This window comes from Panthera uncia, chromosome D4, assembly GCF_023721935.1.
Source record: "Panthera uncia isolate 11264 chromosome D4, Puncia_PCG_1.0, whole genome shotgun sequence".
Lineage (NCBI taxonomy): Eukaryota > Metazoa > Chordata > Mammalia > Carnivora > Felidae > Panthera > Panthera uncia.
The window spans coordinates 54,418,904-54,438,453 of NC_064807.1; the positions used below are offsets into that span (position 1 = coordinate 54,418,904).

The 19,550-nt window shown below is 37.8% G+C and overlaps 1 protein-coding gene across 3 annotated transcripts in view; it reads left to right on the forward strand.

Annotated features, from left to right (window-relative positions):
* UBE2R2 (ubiquitin conjugating enzyme E2 R2) overlaps nucleotides 1-19,550 on the forward strand; it is a 116,828-nt gene that overhangs the window by 89,949 nt on the left and 7,329 nt on the right. For 2 of the 3 annotated variants that reach the window (XM_049625137.1, XM_049625123.1), the window contains exons 3-4: nucleotides 5,353-5,421; nucleotides 6,528-6,625. In XM_049625137.1, the coding sequence (XP_049481094.1) occupies nucleotides 5,353-5,421; nucleotides 6,528-6,625 (167 nt within the window). The remainder of the gene's footprint in view (nucleotides 1-5,352; nucleotides 5,422-6,527; nucleotides 6,626-19,550) is intronic. The other variant, XM_049625129.1, reaches the window with a different exon arrangement.

Consider the following 19,550-nt stretch of genomic DNA (forward strand, 5'->3'; position numbering starts at 1 on the left):
TCTTATATAAGGTTTTTTGCCAAGTCTGCAGAACAATAACTGTTTGGAATAATAAAGTTTAGGCTTTGTAAGTGTTGAATGGGCCTGATTACACATAGTTTATGATCTTTGTAATTATTTAGATGGATGGTATGCATTAGTGAAAATGGTTGAGACCTATAATCAGCTTTTTAAAAGTTGAAAGAACTGCATATATCCAAGAGTCCTGTACAGTAAAGCTCTAGTCATCAATTATATTTTAGCATTAAGAAAAGACCAGATAAAAGCAACAACAACGCTGTGTTAGCGAGGGTTCTCCAGAGAAACAGAACCAATAGGATATATAGAGATATGTATTAGAGGAGGTTTATTTATAGGAGTTGGCTCATATGGTTATAAAGTCTAAGAAATAGCACAGTCTCTGCAAGCTGTAGAACCAAGAAAGCCAGGAGTATAATTCAGATTGAATCCAGAAGCCTGGAAACTAAGGAGCTGCATGTGTATGTCCTAGAATACCAAGGCCCAAGAACCCAGAGTTCCAGTGTTCCAGGTTAAGAGAGAATCTCTTTTGCCTGTTTGTTGTGTTCAGGACCTCAACAGATTGGATGATGCCTGCCCCATTAGGATACTTACTCCAGTTAGGGTGGATATTCCTTACTCAGTCTACTGATAGAAATTCTAGTATCTCCTGGAAACACCCTCACAGACACACCCAGAAGGAATGTTTTACCAGCTGGGATCTGGTTTGTAAGTAATCTGTGACAAGCAAGATTTAATATATATTTATGTAGTTATATTCATGGATTTGCAGATCTTATGCATTCTCTATAACTTTAAGGTACAGGAAAAAGGTTTTTCTAGGCAGTGATGTGCCCAAATTTGGCTTCATATCAGAATCCTGTGGAGAAGTTGTTACGAATAAAGAATACTGGAGATTTCAGTTTAATTGGATTTGGAGAGGGCCTAGGCTAGATAGCCTTCACTTTACGTTTTACAGCTGCCGTTCTAGAGACTTAGAACTTCCCCCATCCTTTTTATTTTATTTTTTTTTAATTAAAAAAAAAAATTTTTTTTAACGTTTATTTATTTTTGAGACAGAGAGAGACACAGCATGAATGGGGGAGGGGCAGAGAGAGAGGGAGACACAGAATCGGAAGCAAGCTCCAGGCTCTGAGCCATCAGCCCAGAGCCCGACACGGGGCTCGAACTCGCGGACCACAAGATCGTGACCTGAGCTGAAGTTGGACGCTTAACCGACTGAGCCACCCAGGCGCCCCCCCCCCCATCCTTTTTAAAATAATAATTTATTGAGGTGAAATTCACATCATAAAATTAACCATTTAGGGGCTCCTGGGTGGCTCAGTTGGTTGAATATCTGACTTTTGATCTCGGCTTAGGTCATGATCTCACAGTTCATGAGATCGAGCCCTGTGTTGGGCTCTGTGTTGACAGCATGGAGCCTGCTTGGGATTCTCCCTCCCTCTCTTTCTGCCCCTCCCCCGCTCACTCTCACTCTAAAAAATTAACTGTTTATTATTTTTTAAATGTCTATTTATTTTTGAGAGAGAGGGACAGAATGTGAGCAGGTGAAGGACAGAGACAAAGGGAGACACAGAATCCAAAGCACGCTCCAGGCTCTGAGCTGTCAGCACAGAGCCTGACGTGGGGCTCAAACCCACAGACTGTGAGATCATAACCTGAGCCGAAGTTGGTCACTTAACCTGACTGGGCCACCCACGCGCCCCTAAAAAATTAACTGTTTAAAGTGAACGTAATTCAGTGACATTTAGTACGTGGTCCCAGTGTTGTGCAGCTAACACCTCTATTTATAAAGTATTCCCATCACTCCTGCATAAAACACTTTACGCACAATGCACTTTCTCTCCATTCCATTTCACTCTAGTCCTAGTCTCTGACAATGACCACCCAGCTTTCTGTCTGTATATGTTTGTCTATTCTGGATATTTCTTATAAATGGAATCATGCAATATGTGACCTTTTGTGTCTGGCTTTCATTTAGCCAATTTTCTCCATGTTGTAACATGTAGCAGTACTTCATTTCTCTTTATGGTTGGATGATATTCAATTGTATCTATCCATCTGTTGATGGACATTTGATCTTTGTCCACATTTTGGATGTGAGAATAGTGCTGCTGTGCCCGTGTGTATATATGTACTTGTCTAAGTCCTTCTTTCAGTTCTCTTGTTTATATACCTAGAATTATGGTATCAAATAGGTAATTTTGTATTTTACTCTTTGAGGTACTACCAGACGGGTCTCCAACAGATGAACCATTTCACATTCCCACCAGTAATGGATGAGGGTTCCTGTTTCTCCACGTCCTTACTAACACTTGTTATTTTTCATTTTTGTTTCAATTATAGCCATCCTAAGGGATGTAAAGTGATATCTTATTGTCATTTTGATTTGCATTTCCCTAATGACTAATGATGTTGAGCATGCTTTCATGTGTTTATTGGCTATTTATATATCATCTTTGGAGAAATGTTTGTTCACGTCCTTTGCCCATTTTTAATAGACTAGTTTATCTTTTTGTCTTTGAGTTGTAAGAGTTCTATATAATTAAGGATATTAAACACTTACCGAATACATGACTTGGAGATATTTCCTTCTTATCTGTAGGTTGTCTTGTCATTTTCTTGATAATTTTCTTTGCACAAAGGTTTTTCATTTTGATAAAGTCTGGTTTATTGCTCATGCTTTTGGTGTCATATCTAAGAATCCATTGCCATATCCAAGATCATGAAGATTTACTCCTATGTTTTGTTTTGGTTTTTAAAGAGTTTTATAATTTTAGCTCTTAGATCTTCCATTTTGAGTTAATTTTGTATATGGTATGAGATAGGAATCCAGCTTCATCCTTTTGTTCTTGAAAATTCAGTTATCCCAATTCATTTGTTGAAGAGACTGTTCTTTCCCCATAGAATGGACTTAGCATCCTCATCAAAAATCAATTGGCCATAGATGTATGTGCTTATTTATGGACTCTCAGTTCTGTTCTATTGGTCTGTAGGTCTCTCATTATGCCAGTCCTAAACTGTCTTGTTGATTATAGGTTTATAGTAAGTTTTGAAATCAGGAAGTGTGAGTCTTTGATTTTACTTTTTTTTTTCTTTAAGATTGTTTTTTGCTATTGTAGATCCCTTAAATTTCTATATAAATGTTAGGATCAGGTTTTCAATTTCTGGCAAGGGGAAGCCAGGATTTTGATTAGGATTCCACTGAAACTGTAGATCAGACTGGGGAATAGTTAGTGTCATGTTATCATGAAGTCTTTCCACTTACGAACCCAGGATGTATTTATTTAGGTCTTTAACTTCCTTGAGCTGTGTTTTATAGTTTTCTGTGTACAAGTCTTTCACCTCCTTGGTTAGATTTATTCCTAGGTTGTGTTTTGTTCTTTTAGATTTCATTGTAAATGGAATTGTTTTCTTAATATCCTTTTTAGGTTATCCTGTTTAGGTTATTGCTGGTATTTAGAAATAAACCTGATATTTGAATGTTGATCTTATGTCCTACAACTTTGCTGAATTTGTTTACTTGCTTTAGTGCCTTTCTTGTGAATTCTTTGGAATTTTGTCATTTTTGAAATAATTTTTCTTTTTCCTTTCCACTTAGTATGTCTCTTACTGCTTTTTCTTGTCTAATGCTCTGGTTAGAATTTCCAGGACAGTGTTAAATAGCAGTGGTAAAAATAGTTATCATTGTCCTGTTTTTTGTTTTTTTTAAATATTTTTAAAATTTGAGAATGAGAGAACATGAGTCAGGGAAGGGCAGAGAGAAGGAAGGAGAGAGAATCCCAAGCAGGCTCCACGCTGTCAGAACAGAGCCCCACACGGGGCTTGATCTAACATACTGTAAGATCATGACATGAGCTGAGATCAAGAGTCGTTTGCTTAACTGACTGAGCCACCCAGGTACTCTAATCCTTGTCCTATTGATCCTCGGAGGGAAAGATTTCACCATTTACTATAATGCTAGCTGTGGACTTTTTTTAAAAATGCCCCTTATAATGTTAATAGTTCTGTTTATCGTTTTTTGAGTGTTTTTATCATGAAAATATTAGGTTTTGTCAAATGGTTATTTATTTTGAGAGAGAAAGCACAGGGAATCCCAAGCAGCCTCTGCTGTCCGTGCAGAGCCCGACATGGGGCTCCATCACACAAACCGTGAAATCATGACCCAAGCCAAGATCAAGCGTTGGATGCTTAACTGACTGATCGACCCAGGTTCCCTCAGATGCCCATCTTTTAATTTGTTGTTTCTAAGTAGAAATCTATATATGTCGTTCCACTACTCAGAAATTTTATGTATATACATATTAAACTCTGAACAAAGTAGCATATTCCTCTGGTCAAATTTTTGTACCATATATTTATTTCATTACCAGTGGGTTCTTCACTACTGTGGTGGGTAGAATAATGGTCCTTCAGAGATGTCCATATCCCTGGACATTCCAGTCCCTAGAACCTATGGTATGTTAGCTTATATGTTAAAGAAAAGTTAAAGTTGCTAATCATTAGCTGACCTTAAAATAAGGAGATTATTCTGGATTATCTGGGTGGGCCCAATGTAACCCAAAGAGTCCTTTAAAGTAGAAGAGGTAGGCAGAAAATGAGAGTGAGAGATAGGACTATGGAAGAAAGGCTCAGAGAAATGTAACACTTTTTGCTTTGAGGATTAGAGGAAGGGGGCCAAGACCAAAGGAGTGTGGGTAGCCTTTAGAAGCTTAGAAAGGGCAAGGAAAGAGAGTGTGTCTTAGAGGCTTCAGGAAGGAGTGCATTAATGCTGACACATTGAATTTAGCCCTGTTGGAACAGTGTCAGACTTTGACTATAGAAATGTAAAATAATAATTTTTTGTTTTGTTTTAAGCCACTAAGTTTGTGGTGATTTGTTAGAGTAGCAACATAAAATAAATACAACTACCCAAGCATATTTTGTTCTACTGTTTATGATGTTGGTTTATTTATCTAGGCTAACTGATGTCTAAATTTCTCTTAAGTTGTTAAAATTGTACTTCTTACTCAAAATCCATCTCAAAGCTTTCTGAAACAATAAGCCTTTTGTTCTTCCACACTAATATCCTAGTTTCTCTCGTGATTTCTGTTGTGCCTTCTTCTTTTTTTTTTTAACCTTCTTCATAGCATCTAATGATAATACAGAGTTTTAGAATTTAGTATTTGGTATTGATTTTATTAAAATTTTATTCTCCTTTTAAAAATACTCTGTTACCTTGATGTGGTTGTGTATTTTATGTGTGTGTCTAAATTTGGGTTGTATGTGTAAGATTTTTACACTTTCTGGAGTTATATTTCTGTTTAAAATTTTGAATTTTATCTTTCATTTTAGACTGAGATTGGTGACTATATCTTACTCAGCCTTGTCTTTTCTATTGAAAAACAGTCTGTGATGCATATGGTAGGCAATACATATGTGTTTGACTTAAATGTACATGTGAATTAGGTCCTATAATTTAAATTTATGAACCAAAATATTATAACCATAGTGATGAGTTTTATCCATATCCTGAGGGAGTTAAAATTATATTGTTGGGAGGCATATTTTTAGTTTATATAAACCATAATTATTAAAACCATTGATTGATGTTACAAGTGATTTTAGCATCTCTCTAGGCAGATTTTAAGCAAGGCAAATTTGAGGGGGATTTGTTTGTTTCTTTTTATGTACTTTAGGTTCAGATGTATCTGAAAATAAAGATACTTTGTTGCTTCTCAGGACTCTTGGATCTCAGTTCATCATGTTTGTCTATTTTTAAATGAGTTTTTTTAGAAAGATGGTGCTACAAGGCAAACCATAACAGACTCTTAAATACAGAGAACAAACAGGGTTGATGGGGAGGGTGGGAGAGAAGGGAAACTAGGTGATGGGCATTAAGGAGGGCATTTGTTGGGATGAGCACTGGGTGTTGTATATAAGTGATGAACCACGGGAATCTACCCCCAAAACCAAGAGCACACTGTACACACTGTATATTAGCCAAATTGACAATAAAAATAAATAAACAAACAAATAAGTAAATAAGTAGTGCTACTTTTTAAACTAAGATATATCTGGGGGATTAGTCAGAATGAATATTTGTAATATAAAAACTACTTAATTCTTTCTTTAAAACTTTTTTTTAATGTTTATTTTTGAGAGATAGAGAGCGATTAACAGTGTGAGTGAGGGAGGGGCAGAGAAAGAAGACGACACGGAATCCAAAGCAGGCCCCAGGCTCTGAGCTATCAGCACAGAGTCTGACATGGGGCCCCGAACCCGCAAATGTTGAGACCGTGACCTGAGCCGAAGTCAGACACTTAACTAACTGAGCCACCCAGGTGCCCCAAAAAAGTACTTAATAATTCTTTAACATTGATTGCAAACATGAAGAAAAAGAATTGTTTTCTCCCCTTATGATGAGAAAACAAGTTTTCTACGAATAAAAGAAAATTTAGCAGAACTGATATCCCTTTTTTATATCATATTTTTGAGTGCTTTCTAAATGTGATGTTTGTGTCTCATAGAATGGAGATGTATGCATTTCGATTCTTCATCCGCCTGTAGATGACCCACAGAGTGGAGAACTGCCCTCCGAAAGGTGGAATCCTACTCAGAATGTCAGGTAAGGGGCTACATAAGGAATAATCTGGTTTTTAGATGGCTCTTAAGATTGGATATTATCTTTTAACAAGTACAAAAGAATCCTTTCTGTACTTTGTTGTTTTTGTTTTTCGCTAGAGCTTTAAGTAACATGTATGCATCATTTTGAAGAGTCCCATTTACGGAGCAGTAATGCATATTTTACTCATTTCTTTATGTTCATCTTGAAAGAATTTTTCTAGTGTGACTTCTTCCTCTTAACATTATTTAAGTTCCATCCTGCATCTTTGGATCTTGTGATGCCCATGTTTGGATGAGTTGCTTCCTTATTCTAGGGTTCTTACTATATTTTGCAGAGAAATCTATCATATAAGTCTTTACAAACTTCAAATGACTTTATGTTGTACTACTTTAAAAAGGGCTTCTGGGGCTCCTGGATGGCTCAGCCAGTTAAGTGTCCAACTTTGGCTCAGGTCATGATCTCATGGCCCCGTGTTGGGCTCTGTGCTGACAGCTTGGAGCCTGCTGCAGATTCTGTGTCTGTCTGTCTCCTCCCTCCCTCCCTCCTTCCCTCCCTCCCTTCTTCCTTCCCTCCCTTTCTTCCTCCCTCCCCCTCTCCCTCTCCCTCAAATAAACATTTAAAAAAAAAGCTTTCATTTACCTGGGTTTTTTGTTTGTTTTATTAACTGTGTAGATGGTTCTTAATGATTTGAAAGGCTTGTATATTTCTTTTGATTCCATCTGTTGAACTATATAAGTAGATACTAACCATCTGTTTGTTTATAGTGGTCTATATGTGTGGGAGTTGGTCACCTAACCCTTAAAAGAACCCTGAGTTTTAACTTGTAATTGTTATGTTTACATTATTTATCATTATATTTTTCTGCAATAAAAATCTATATATAAATATATTTTAATTATTTGTGACAAGGCTGTAGTTAAACTTATTTCTATATTGAATTACTTTATTAATATACAGTTGATTAAAAACAACGTAAGTATACACTTCCAATTTACTATGTACATTTGCTAATTATTAGAAATGCTTTTTTAAATCAGGTAGATAGACATTTGTTTTCATTAGTCCATGTATCTATGAATAATTATTACTTTGCTAGAGTGAGACAGAAATACAGCTTTGGGGAGCCTGAGTGGCTCAGTCATTTAAGCGTCCGACTTCGGCTCAGGTCATGATCTCACAGTTTGTGAGTTAAAGCCCCGCGTCGGGCTCTGGGCTGACAGCTCAGAGCCTGGAGCCCACTTCAGATTCTGTGTCTCTCTCCGTGTGCCCCTCCACTGCTTGCACTCTGTTTCTCGCATTGTGTCAAAAATAAATAAATGTTAAAAAAAATTTTTTTTAATAAAAAATGTAGCTTCAATTTTATATATGATATATGAATAATATATATGCTAATATACACACCCAAGAATATATATACCTGTGTATATACAAGCATATATATGTGTGTGTGTGCATATATACACATGTGACAATAAACATGTAACATAAACATATATTAGATGCAGTGATTAAGAGACCATATTTACATATGATAATGGAATAAAATTTTATATGGCAGTGAAACTAAATCCTTTTAATTCTGAGTTATTTGGCAAAAATCACAGAGTGATCTGTTGTCAGTCTTTAGAAAAACAAAACAGTTTTATTGTGATATAATTTCCATTACCCTACAGTTCTCCCAATTTAAGTGTACTATAAGTACAAAGTTGTATAAGTATCCCCACAATTTTAGAACATTAAAAAAATTTTTTTTAATGTTTTATTTATTTTCGAGAGAAAGAGCACAAGCAGGGGAGGGACAGAGAGGGAGACACAGAATCCGAAGCAGGCTCCACACTCTGAACTGTCAGCAGAGAGCCAACACAGGGCTTGAACTCATGAACCATGAGATCATGACCTGAGCCAAAGTTAGATGCCTAACTGACTGAGCCACCCAGGCACCCCAATTTTAGAACATTTTTATCACCTCTAAAGAAATCCATTCGTCTTCACATTTACACTCCATTATCACTCAACCCCCACCTCCCCCTTTCTACCTGAAACCCTAGGAAACCACCAGTCTACTTTCTGTCTATATAGATTTACCTATTCTGGATATTTTATAAGAATAGTAATTCAGTATATGGTGATTGGCTTCTTTAGTATGTTTTCAAGGTTCATCCTCGTTGTAGCATATATCAGCACTTCATACCTTTTTATGGCTGAATGATATTCCATTGAATATCACACTTTGTGTATCCATTGATCAGTTGATGGACCTTTGGGTTTCCATTTTTTGGCTATTATGAATACTGCTATACACATTATGTACAAGTTTTTACATATACATGTTTTTATTTCCTTGGGTATATATACCTGGGAATGGAATTGGTGGGTTATATGATAACTCAACGTTTAGTTTTTTGAGGAATTGCCAGACTGTTTTCCAACATGACTGCAGTAAATAGTACATTGCTACAAACATTATGTGAAAATTTATTTCTCCACGTGTTCATTAGGACTTGTTATTATCTTTGTTTTTTTTAATAGCCATCCTAGTGGGTGGACATGGTATCTCATTGTGGTTTTGTTATTGATGTTTTCTCTTTAAATGACTTAAAATTTTAGAATAGTTTAGATTTTTGAAAATTGTGAAGGTAGTACAGATAGTTCTCATATATACCTGCACCTGCCAGTTTTATTATTAACATCTGATACTAATGTGGTTCATTCATTACAGTTAGAGAACCACTTTTTTTTTAAAATTTTTTTTTTTCCAACGTTTTTTATTTATTTTTGGGACAGAGAGAGACAGAGCATGAACGGGGGAGGGGCAGAGAGAGAGAGGGAGACACAGAATCGGAAACAGGCTCCAGGCTCCCAGCCATCAGCCCAGAGCCCGACGCGGGGCTCGAACTCACGGACCGCGAGATCGTGACCTGGCTGAAGTCAGACGCTTAACCGACTGCGCCACCCAGGCGCCCCTAGAGAACCACTTTTAATATGTTATTGTTAACTAAAGTCCATACTCTTTCACATTTCCTTAGTTTTTATCTTATGTTGTTCTTTGCTCTAGAATTTCATGCATGATACCATGTTATATTTAATAGGCATGTCTCCTTAGGCAACTGTGACAGTCTCAAACTTTTCTTGTTTTTGATGACCTTGACAGTTTTGAGGAGTACCAATCAGGTATTTTATAAAAGTGTCCCCCAGTTGGGATTTTTCTGATGTTTTCCTGATTATTAGAGTAGGGTTATGAAGACCACAGAGGTAAAATATATTTTTGTTACCTTGTAATAAAGGTACCTAATATTAACATGACCTATTACTATTGATGTTAATGTTCATCACCTAGCTGAGACTCTGTTTTTAGATTTCTCCACTATAAAGTTACTTGTTTTTCCCCTTTCCATTCTATACTCTTTTGAAGGAAGGAAGTCTTAGGCGCAGCCCACATGTAAGGAATGAGAAATTATACTTCCATGGGGGTGAGATATCTGTATAAATTATTTCAAATTCTTCTGCATAGGAGATTGATCTTTCCCCTCCCCCCATTTATTTATTCATTTTGTTAGTCATTTTTAATCATTCTAAAATCTAGTAGCTCAATAAGGAACTCTACTTTGGTTAAAAGCAGAAAAAAAAGACTTCTTGACTTATACAAGGATTTCTTTGTTAAAAATTTTTTAAAGGTTTTATTTTTTTTGAGAGAGAGACAGCAGGCAGGGCAAGGACAGAGAGAGGGGGGCAGAGGGTCTAAAGTGGGCTTAACGCTGACAGCAGCAAACCCAGTATGGGGCTTAAACTCGCAAACTGCAAGATCACAACCTCAGCCAAAATCAGACGCTCAACTGACTGAGCCACCCAGGTGCGCCTACACAAGAATTTCTTACAAGTTTTTATCAAGTTATTTCCTTCCCACTTTCTGGAAAGTGTATACCAAAGAGTGTTCAAGCATATCAAATTACTGTTGATTATGCTCATTACTCATTCCTTTAGGTACCTTGTTCAAAACAATATACGTTGAGAAGATAGATATATCTTGGAGTGCACCACATCTTGCCTGTAATTTTTTAAATCAGAAAAGAAGTGACTACCTTTTTTAATTAAATAAATATGTTGATATACCTAACTTTGAAACCATCATGCTTCTGAATTCTCACTCTCATATTGATCAGGCACAGAGCCCTGCCATAAGTTTATGTCTATGAAATAAGGAATCAATACATACTCCTTGTACTTTATGCTTTACTTTAATAGGACTCTCCTTCAAGCACGATGCATTTCTCCTTTTTTAAAATTTTTTTAATGTTTATTTATTTTGAGAGAGAAACAGAGCATGAGCAGGGAGGGGCAGAGAGACACAGAGACACAGAGAGACACAGACTCTGAAGCAGGCTCCAGGCTCTGAGCTGTCAGCACAGAGTCTGACGCCGGGCTTGAACTCATGAACCGTGAGATCATGACCTGAGCCAAAGTCAGCCACTTAATCAACCGAGCCCCGCGCGCCCCCCCCCCCCCCCCCCCCCCCCCCCCCCGCCGCTTCTTTCTTTCTTTTTTTTTAATTGCGAGAGAGAGGGAGTGAGCACCAGTGGGGCGGGAGGGGGGGGTGAGTAGAGAGAGAGAGAGAGGGAAGAGAGTGCTAGCATCCTAAGCAGTCTTAGCGTAGGTCTCGATCTCACAAACCATGAGATCATGACCTCAGTCAAAATCAAGGGTCTGGACACCTAATCAACTGAGCACCCAGGTCCCCAGGGATGATTCATTTCTTAACAATAATCAGAGATGCAATTAGTAAGTTCATTTTAATGAAAATATAATTCCAGCAGCCCTAGTCTATACATATGTGAATTTATTGTACTCCACCACATACCAAAATGCTTGTATTAACATCACTCTACACTTCTAACAAAATTATTTATGTGAAAGGAAAAACAGTTGGCTTTATTTGTAAATTTCTCTTTGTTTTATACCCCTTACATTTCATTACTACTGGGCATTGCACCCTAGGAATATTTGGATATGTGGAAAGTGTGCACTTCTTTTGTAAAGGGCAATTGTGAAAAGGAACGCTGGAAAGGAGAAATGATGTGATACTTGATATACCCCCAGGTGCATGAGTATATTAAAGTCTACTGCTTTACATAGGATCTTTTATGATCATTGGCAGAATTCATGTACTTCTACTTCTTCATCCCTCCTATCCCTTAGCACCATACAACAGTTCTAGCTGATTATTTGTTCCTTTAACCTATACTTACCTCTTATTTTCAGCCTCAACTGGTATATTGACACTTAGATCCAAGTTAAAGAAAAGGAAATCAGTATACTTATTTTACCTCCCATCCTCTCTCCCCCTTTTCTTTATAACTTTTGAACATATTTATCATCAGAAGGTTATAAGATTTATAGTCTGTACTGTTTTGTAACGTGATCCTGGTTTTTTTTTTTTTTTTTTTTTTAACGTGATCCTGGTTTTTAAAATTTATTCCTGCCATTAAATGAATTCACAGTTTGCTGTCCATTATTTTACTTCCTTTGATCTATTAATTGGCTGAATTAGTCCATTAGTAATTTCCCCAGGAAAATCCTCCTTAGAGCCCCCTGTATTCCCTGAATTCTTACATGTTCAGAATATTACATGCTATGTGTATGGGTGTGCATATGTGTGTTTTGCAATTATACTTCAAGTGACAGTTTGGGCATAAGATTTCAGGATCATTCTTTCCTCAAAGGATTATGATATTGTGGACATTATTCTTCTATATTTATTGTTGCTGGGGACATGTTTGACTACCATATTTCTCAGCTCTTTCATTCTACATAATTGTTTAAGAGACTGTTAGACTTTCAAAAGAAACACATCATTTGTAATTAAACTGACAGTGTATTTAAAAGGGTTAAGTAAATATGTTGGAAGATTTGTTGAAAAATTGAAGAAAAAATGCAGGGTTGTCCTTTTGGTATTATTTTGGTGCTTGTTTTTCAGGGCTAGTAGTAACCCTAGTCAAAAAGAAGTGTTAGCTGTATGGTACTAAGTGATTCTTACTTTTGGAGGTTGAATGTTGAATCACATGCTTACATCTTGTCCCCCTTTGAGAAAACAGGTATCCCCATTCTTCATAATATAAAGCCCCAAATGATTTTTTTCATTTCATTTTAGTACTACCTTAATGGATATTGCCATTACCCACTGGAATTCAAGATATTTTACCTTCTCCTGCATAAGTACACAATATATTATTCACCTTGTCTCAGTTTAAAATATTGTGAACCTTTTTTCTTTCAAGGTAGACCTGTTTTTCATTTGATTCAGTCCTTTGGGGACAGGAAACTCCTTTCATACTAATCTTCCTCTTAAAAACTACTGTTGTTACTTTGGGGAGCAGCATCATTTTTTCTCTCTCTAGGCCCTCAGGTCACTTGAGCCCCAATTTAGAAGCATTTCTTAGACTTCATCTCAGAGATTGCCTTCTCTGCTTTTATGCTTTTTTGTTTAGAGGCTTTATAACCAGGACTAGTTTTCTTGATTGCCCCTTTGATCTTCATACACAGCTCAAAAAGGTATTTGCATTGGAATTTCTTTTTAAGATTTTATTTTTAATCAATCTCTACACCCAAAGTGGGGCTCGAACCCACAATCCCAAGATCAAGAATCACATGCTCTATTGACTGAGTCAGCCAGGAGCCCATGGATTGTAATCTTTAGTTACCTTCTCAGACTTTTTTTTTTTTGTCTCTTAGCCTCATGTAATCATAGACGTTCCTTCAATGTGATGATCTTGGGGGTGGGAAAATGAACAGAGGCTTTGGTGTTTGTGAATTTCTAGGGAGACGTAGGTTCCATACATTATTGGAACCTCATCTACCTGGAACACCTGATGGTGCCCAGAACTCCGTAATGTCAGGAAAGCTCTACCTAATGAGTGGGTGTGAAATACTTTTTTCCTTTTCCTTTGTTTCTCTCTTACTTATTGTGAGGCAAGGGGGTTCTTCAGCTAGCAAATCGTACATATTTCTCACAGGTCAGTGTATCGCACTGAAATATAAAGAGGCAAAATATGAGGTGCTCAGGATTTTCTTTTATATTCCTTTGCTGCTAAACTCTCTAGAGTTAGCAGTTGTACAACTAAGGGTTCTGCACTCTATATCCAGTTTATGGGTGGCCAAAGCAAGACAGCAGTGGAGGTGGCATAAGGTTCAGCTCCAGCTGTTTTAGGGTCTTGACTGCTATATGGTAGTGTTATCTGAAAGCGGTCCCATGTTTACATATGTTTGGACTTATTCATGACTACCTGTACTAGTCTTTCATTCAGCACCTCAGTGAACATATTTAGAAAACTTAAACATGGAAAGCTTTTGCAACCTGAAGAAGAATAAAGCATCCCAGTTACCTTGAAGAGTCTAACTCAATATATATCACAAGACCTAGTGAGTAGTAAAAGTAGAGGGGAAAGTAGGAAAAAGATCACTACAATTATAGGGATTCAGAGCATCAGCCAGCTTGTGTCCACTAAAGGCTCAGTAGTTTGCCTCCTCATAGAGGCATAGAGGAAAGCCAGCACTTTCTGGAAGAAGAGAACATCCTATTACAGCCAGGTGCATAGGATTAAGTTTAGGCGGGTTAGAGTTCCTTACGGAATTGGGAAGATTTAAGGAGTAGGCATTAGCAAAGAATGGAGTTGGGAGGGTAGGGACCCCTGATGTTGCCACATGTCAGCAATTAGGAGTCCATACATGCCTGTTCTTCTTGGTGTAAGAAACAAAATATTCTTCAATCCATGCTCTGTCCGGAACCAAGTGAGTGCTTTTGGTTGGGGTTGGCTGTCAAACAGTAGAGTTCACAACTGCTTTCTCTGAAGCACCATCCCCAGAACTGTCTGCTATACCTGCTGCAGGCTCTTAGATAAGGAAAGTCATCTTGGTGGAGGTTTGGTTTCTTTTGAAGGATGGTTGCATAGTGTTTTCTTTGCTACTACATCATGGAGAAGCATCTGTCAGGAATAGGATAGGATGTTTTCCTGTTTAATTTTCTCAATGACCTGCTGAAAGGGAAGGGAGCTAAGGACTGTCCCAAACATTAGATGACAAAGTAGGCAAGGTGAGGGGAAATGGCTGTAGCACTGCTGTTCCTAGGGCTCCTGACAGTCCCATTTGGGGGCAGGATGATTTTATTTATTGCTCCCTTGATATTTGTACATTGGGTTCCACTGCACTCAACTTGGTAGTTTCAGATTGTGCATATGATATATATTGTGTATTTTAAAAATGTCCTTTTAAAAATGTTCTTTGTGGTTTTGTGTATTTAGTCTGAGACCCTCATTCCTACCATGTGTTTTTGCAGGGATGTATCAGTCAGCAGCAGTTCCAGGATTGCACAGGAGGAAGCATTTATTACATTTGTTAGTTGCTTTAGGCATAAACAGAAGCTATTTGTAATATGTAACCGTCTAAGCTATCACATTTTCCCACTCATAACAGACTTATCTGCCATGATGTCCTTTTCAAATCCCACTTACATCTTGAAAATATGTAATAAGGACTGTTTTTTAATTTTTATTTAATGTTTATTTTTAAGAGAGAGAGAGAGAGAGAGAGATGGAGTGTGAGTAGGGGAGGGGTAAAAAGAGAGAGGGAGACACAGAATCTCAAGCAGGCCCCAGGCTCTGAGCTGTCAGCACGGAACCCAATGCAGGGCTTGAACTCACAAGCTGCCAGATCATGACCTGAACTGAAGTCAGACACTTAACCGACTGAGCCACTCAGGCGTCCCAGGACTGAATTTTTTTTTTTTTAATTTTTTTTTAACATTTATTTATTTTTGAGACAGAGAGAGAGAGAGAGCATGAACAGGGGAGGGTCAGAGAAAGAGGGAGACACAGAATCTGAAACAGGCTCCAGGCTCTGAGCTGTCAGCACAGAGCCTGACGCGCGGCTTGAACCCACGGACCGCGAAATCATGACCTGAGCCGAAGTCGGCTGCTTAACCGACTGAGCCACCCAGGCGCCCCCAGGACTGAGTTTTAACTAAGGGCCATCTTCTGGTGGTATGGGTTCATCTTTTGAAATGGTATGAATGTGAGATTAAAGGGATGTAGGTTAACTAGAAGAGTCAGGCACTGGGCTTCCCTTCTCCAAAGTTGCCTATCAATTTTCGTCAAATTAGGCCATTATCTGTAAAACCTAAGAATCTCAATCAGTCATTGTTTCTCTGTGTATGTGTTTTAATTTTTCTTAATGTTTGCTTATTTTTGAGAGAAAGAGCATGAGTGGGGGAGGGGCAGAGAGAGAGGGAGACACACAATCCGAAGCAGGCTCCAAGCTCTGAGCTATCAGCACAGAACCCCATGTAGGGCTCAAACTCATGAACTGTGGGATCATGACCTGAGCCGAAGTCGGACACTTAACTGACTGAGCCACCCCGGCGCCCCATGTATATGTGTTTTAAGAGTCAAGGTAAGTTTAGGCTTTTAAGAATGAACCCCTTCTACCTCATACTGCCTAGAGGGTATGTGTGTATACTTGAAGAAAAATGCCAATCTTTAATCCTGCAAAATTCCAAACTTTTCCTCCGTAGTTTGCAGGCAGATCCATGAGCCAGGTCTTAATTTGTTGTACTAGGGCCAGTTTTCTGCCTTCCGTCCTAAAGTTGTACTTGTGGTGACATAGTAGTTAACAAAGAAAGGTAAAAAAAGTGAGGGGGTAGTGGATGCCTCGCTGGTCCAGTTTGTAGAGCATGTGGCTCTTGATCTCAGGGTTGTGAGTTCAAGTCTTATGTTGGGCGTAGAACTTACTTTATAAAATGGGGGTCAGACCCAACTCCTTGACCATTGTCTATATGTTGAAAAGGGACAAATACAATATTGTTCATTGGGTCATAGATGTCTAATTCTCATTTATCTCCCTTAAGTACTACTTTAGTTTTCTTGTTTTTATAATATGTCTGAGCTCTAGAACTTCACAACTTACTAATTTGCTGTTTGCTAGTAGTTTGTGTTGTGTGTGTGTTTAATTGGTCTTCATTTTGTTTTGGTGTTTTTATTATTTAAAAGCCTTTTTTTCAAGCTTATTTTTATTCAAACAGTATTTTTTAAACAGTATTTTTATTTTATTAGTCGAATCTGACAAAGATTGTAAAACAGCCTAAAAGATCAGAAGTATGAACCTGAAAACTATAGAAAATGGAATGGTTTTGCCTGTCTTTTTGTCTGCATGTCTCTCCTTTTAGAACTTTTAAGTTTTGGTCTAGATCCTGTGTTGAAAAACTCCTACCATAGTCCTTTGTCCTGGCTTTTAAAGCGGGGATGGAGAGAGCACATTATTTCTTTGAGTATCTATAAATCCGGGAAAGGTGGTGGTCGTGAGAACTGACCAATAATTGAAAACAAGAACACTGTTCCTCATTTTTATCCCAAATTATTACTTGAATAGGTCTGTTTTTATTGTAACACATGTTAAAAATTTATACTTCTGAATTTGGACAACCAGACCTACCTATTCCTCTAAACTTACAGTAGAGAAGAGCATAGAGGGAGGAAGGAAGGGAGTCTGGGGATGGGTCCTCAGAGTCTCTTGCCAATCCAAGAAATTGACGTCTGAGTGCCACAGATTGTCTAAATGGACAAGCGCAACTCCATGTTACATCTAAAAACCAAAGTTTCAGGGGTGTCTGGCTCAGTCGGTTAAGCATCCGACTTTGGCTCTGGTCATGTTCTCATGGTTTTTCAGTTTGAGCCCACACTGGGGCTCTGCGCTGACAACACAGAGCCTGCTTCAGATTCTGTGTCCCCCCGCCCCCCTCTCTCTCTGCCCCTCCTCAGCTTGCACACGCATTCTCTCTCTCCCTCAAAAATAAACATTAAAAAAAAAAAAAAAAGCTTCATGTGGAACTGTGAATTTACATAGACAAAATGAGACTTTTGAAAGAATGTAGTTGTTTTCTAGATCCTATCCCATTTGTTCATGATCTGAAGGAAACAATCTCTTTAGTGGGCTTTAATGACTTCTTTATTGTGTTGTATTAATTTGATGGTTTCATTATTTGGTCTTTCTTTCCTTTCTACCTTCTGCTTTTTTCCTTCTGAAAAAAAATAGAATATATGAATAAAGATTTTCTAATACTTAAACTAACCACAAAAGATGGCAGCAAAAAACCGTAACCATTGGAATAGCTGCAGAATTGTTCTGTTTTGTATGTTCTACTAGTATGGATTTAGCAGTTCAGTTTTTCCATTCTATAAAGATAGGATTAAGGGGTGCCTGGCTGGCTTAGTCTGAAGAGCATGCGACTCTTTATCTTGGGGTCATGAGTCTGAGCTCTACGATGAGTGTAAAGATAATTTTAAAAAATTTAGGGGTACCTGAGTGGCTCATTCAGTTAAGTCTCTGACTCTTGATTTTGGCTCAGGTCTGATCTCCTGAGTTGCTTTTTTTAATATTAGTTTTTAATGATCATTTATTTTTGAGAGAGAGCACATGAGCAGGGGAGGGGCAGAGAGAGGGGGAGAGAATCCCAAGCAGGCTCCACACTATCATTACAGAGCCTGATGCAGGACTCGAACCCATGAACAGTGAGATCGTGACCTAAGCCGAAATTGGACGCTTAACCAACTGAGCCACCCCAGCATCCCTTTGATCTCACAGTGTGTGGGATCAGGCCCCTCATCAGGCTCTGCGCTGGCAGTATGGAGACTGCTTGGCCTTCTCTCTGTCCCATCCCCACTTGTGCTTTCTCTCAAATAAACATTAAAAGAAATTTTAAAAACATAGGGTTAATAATACTTAACAGAGTTGTCTATCATATGCTACAGGTATAATGCTTGTGTTAAATTATTTTGGTACAAGTGCTAGACCATGTATGACACTACTTCCAGATCTTTTCCAGTCATGATACATAGAAAAACATGAAATTACTATATTTATAGATCAGAGTAGTAAACTGAAGATACTTCTTTGGCCAGATGTTGTTGCTACAGAGGCTAAAGATATCCCAGGTCCCATCTATCCCATGGGAAACAGTATATAATTTACCTATAACTAGGGTGTTGCATATGAATTGGCATCAAGAATCTTTGTTAGAGATTAAAAGTCTCAATTTCTGCTTTGCTCTGTATTGGCCTTGTTATTAGGTAGATTCTCACCACGTGGTAATAAAGATGGCTACCAGCTCTAGACTTTCCTTATTCTCACAATTGTCAGTCCAATCAGGAATAAAAATTGCCTTTCTGCTATTAGAACATCATAGCTCCCTACCAAGGCTCTGATTGGCCCATCTTGGGTTACATGCACACCCCCAAATCCAGCATCATGATGAGAGAGATAGAATCTGCTGCTGTGGTTAGGTAGGTTGTTTCTCTGAAGGTTTTGCATGATAATAAGGGAAGATTAACCCATTAACCCCACCAGAACCAACAGAGTGGATTCCTCATTAAAAGACAAAAACAAGATCCTGCTGTCCAGAATAAGTGAGGAAATGAAAATGAAAGTGAAAACTTGCTGAGTTAAACTATTTTCATAGTCCACTATAGTACCTGACACTTCTTCTGAAAGCATCATGGATTTCCATTTAGAAGTATATGGTATTAGAAATTCTTTTTTTGATAGAAATGAATAATTCACCATTTTAAAAATTGTATTTCCTAACATTTTATTATTAAAATAAACACAAGATATAAGAAAATCAACTTGGTTAAACTACTCATGGGACAAATTTCCTAATTCAGTTAATACGACTAACCTAGACCTGTTAGCCACTATGTAACTACACATAACTATTTTAGTTAATTAAAATTAATGTCAAAAATTTAGTTCTTCAGTTGCACAAGCTACCTTTCACAGTGCTCATTGACTACATGTGGCTGGTGGTTATCATATTGGATAAAAAGATTATGCATTTCCATCATCATAGGAAGTTGCCGACAGTGCAGATCTAGACCACTTATAG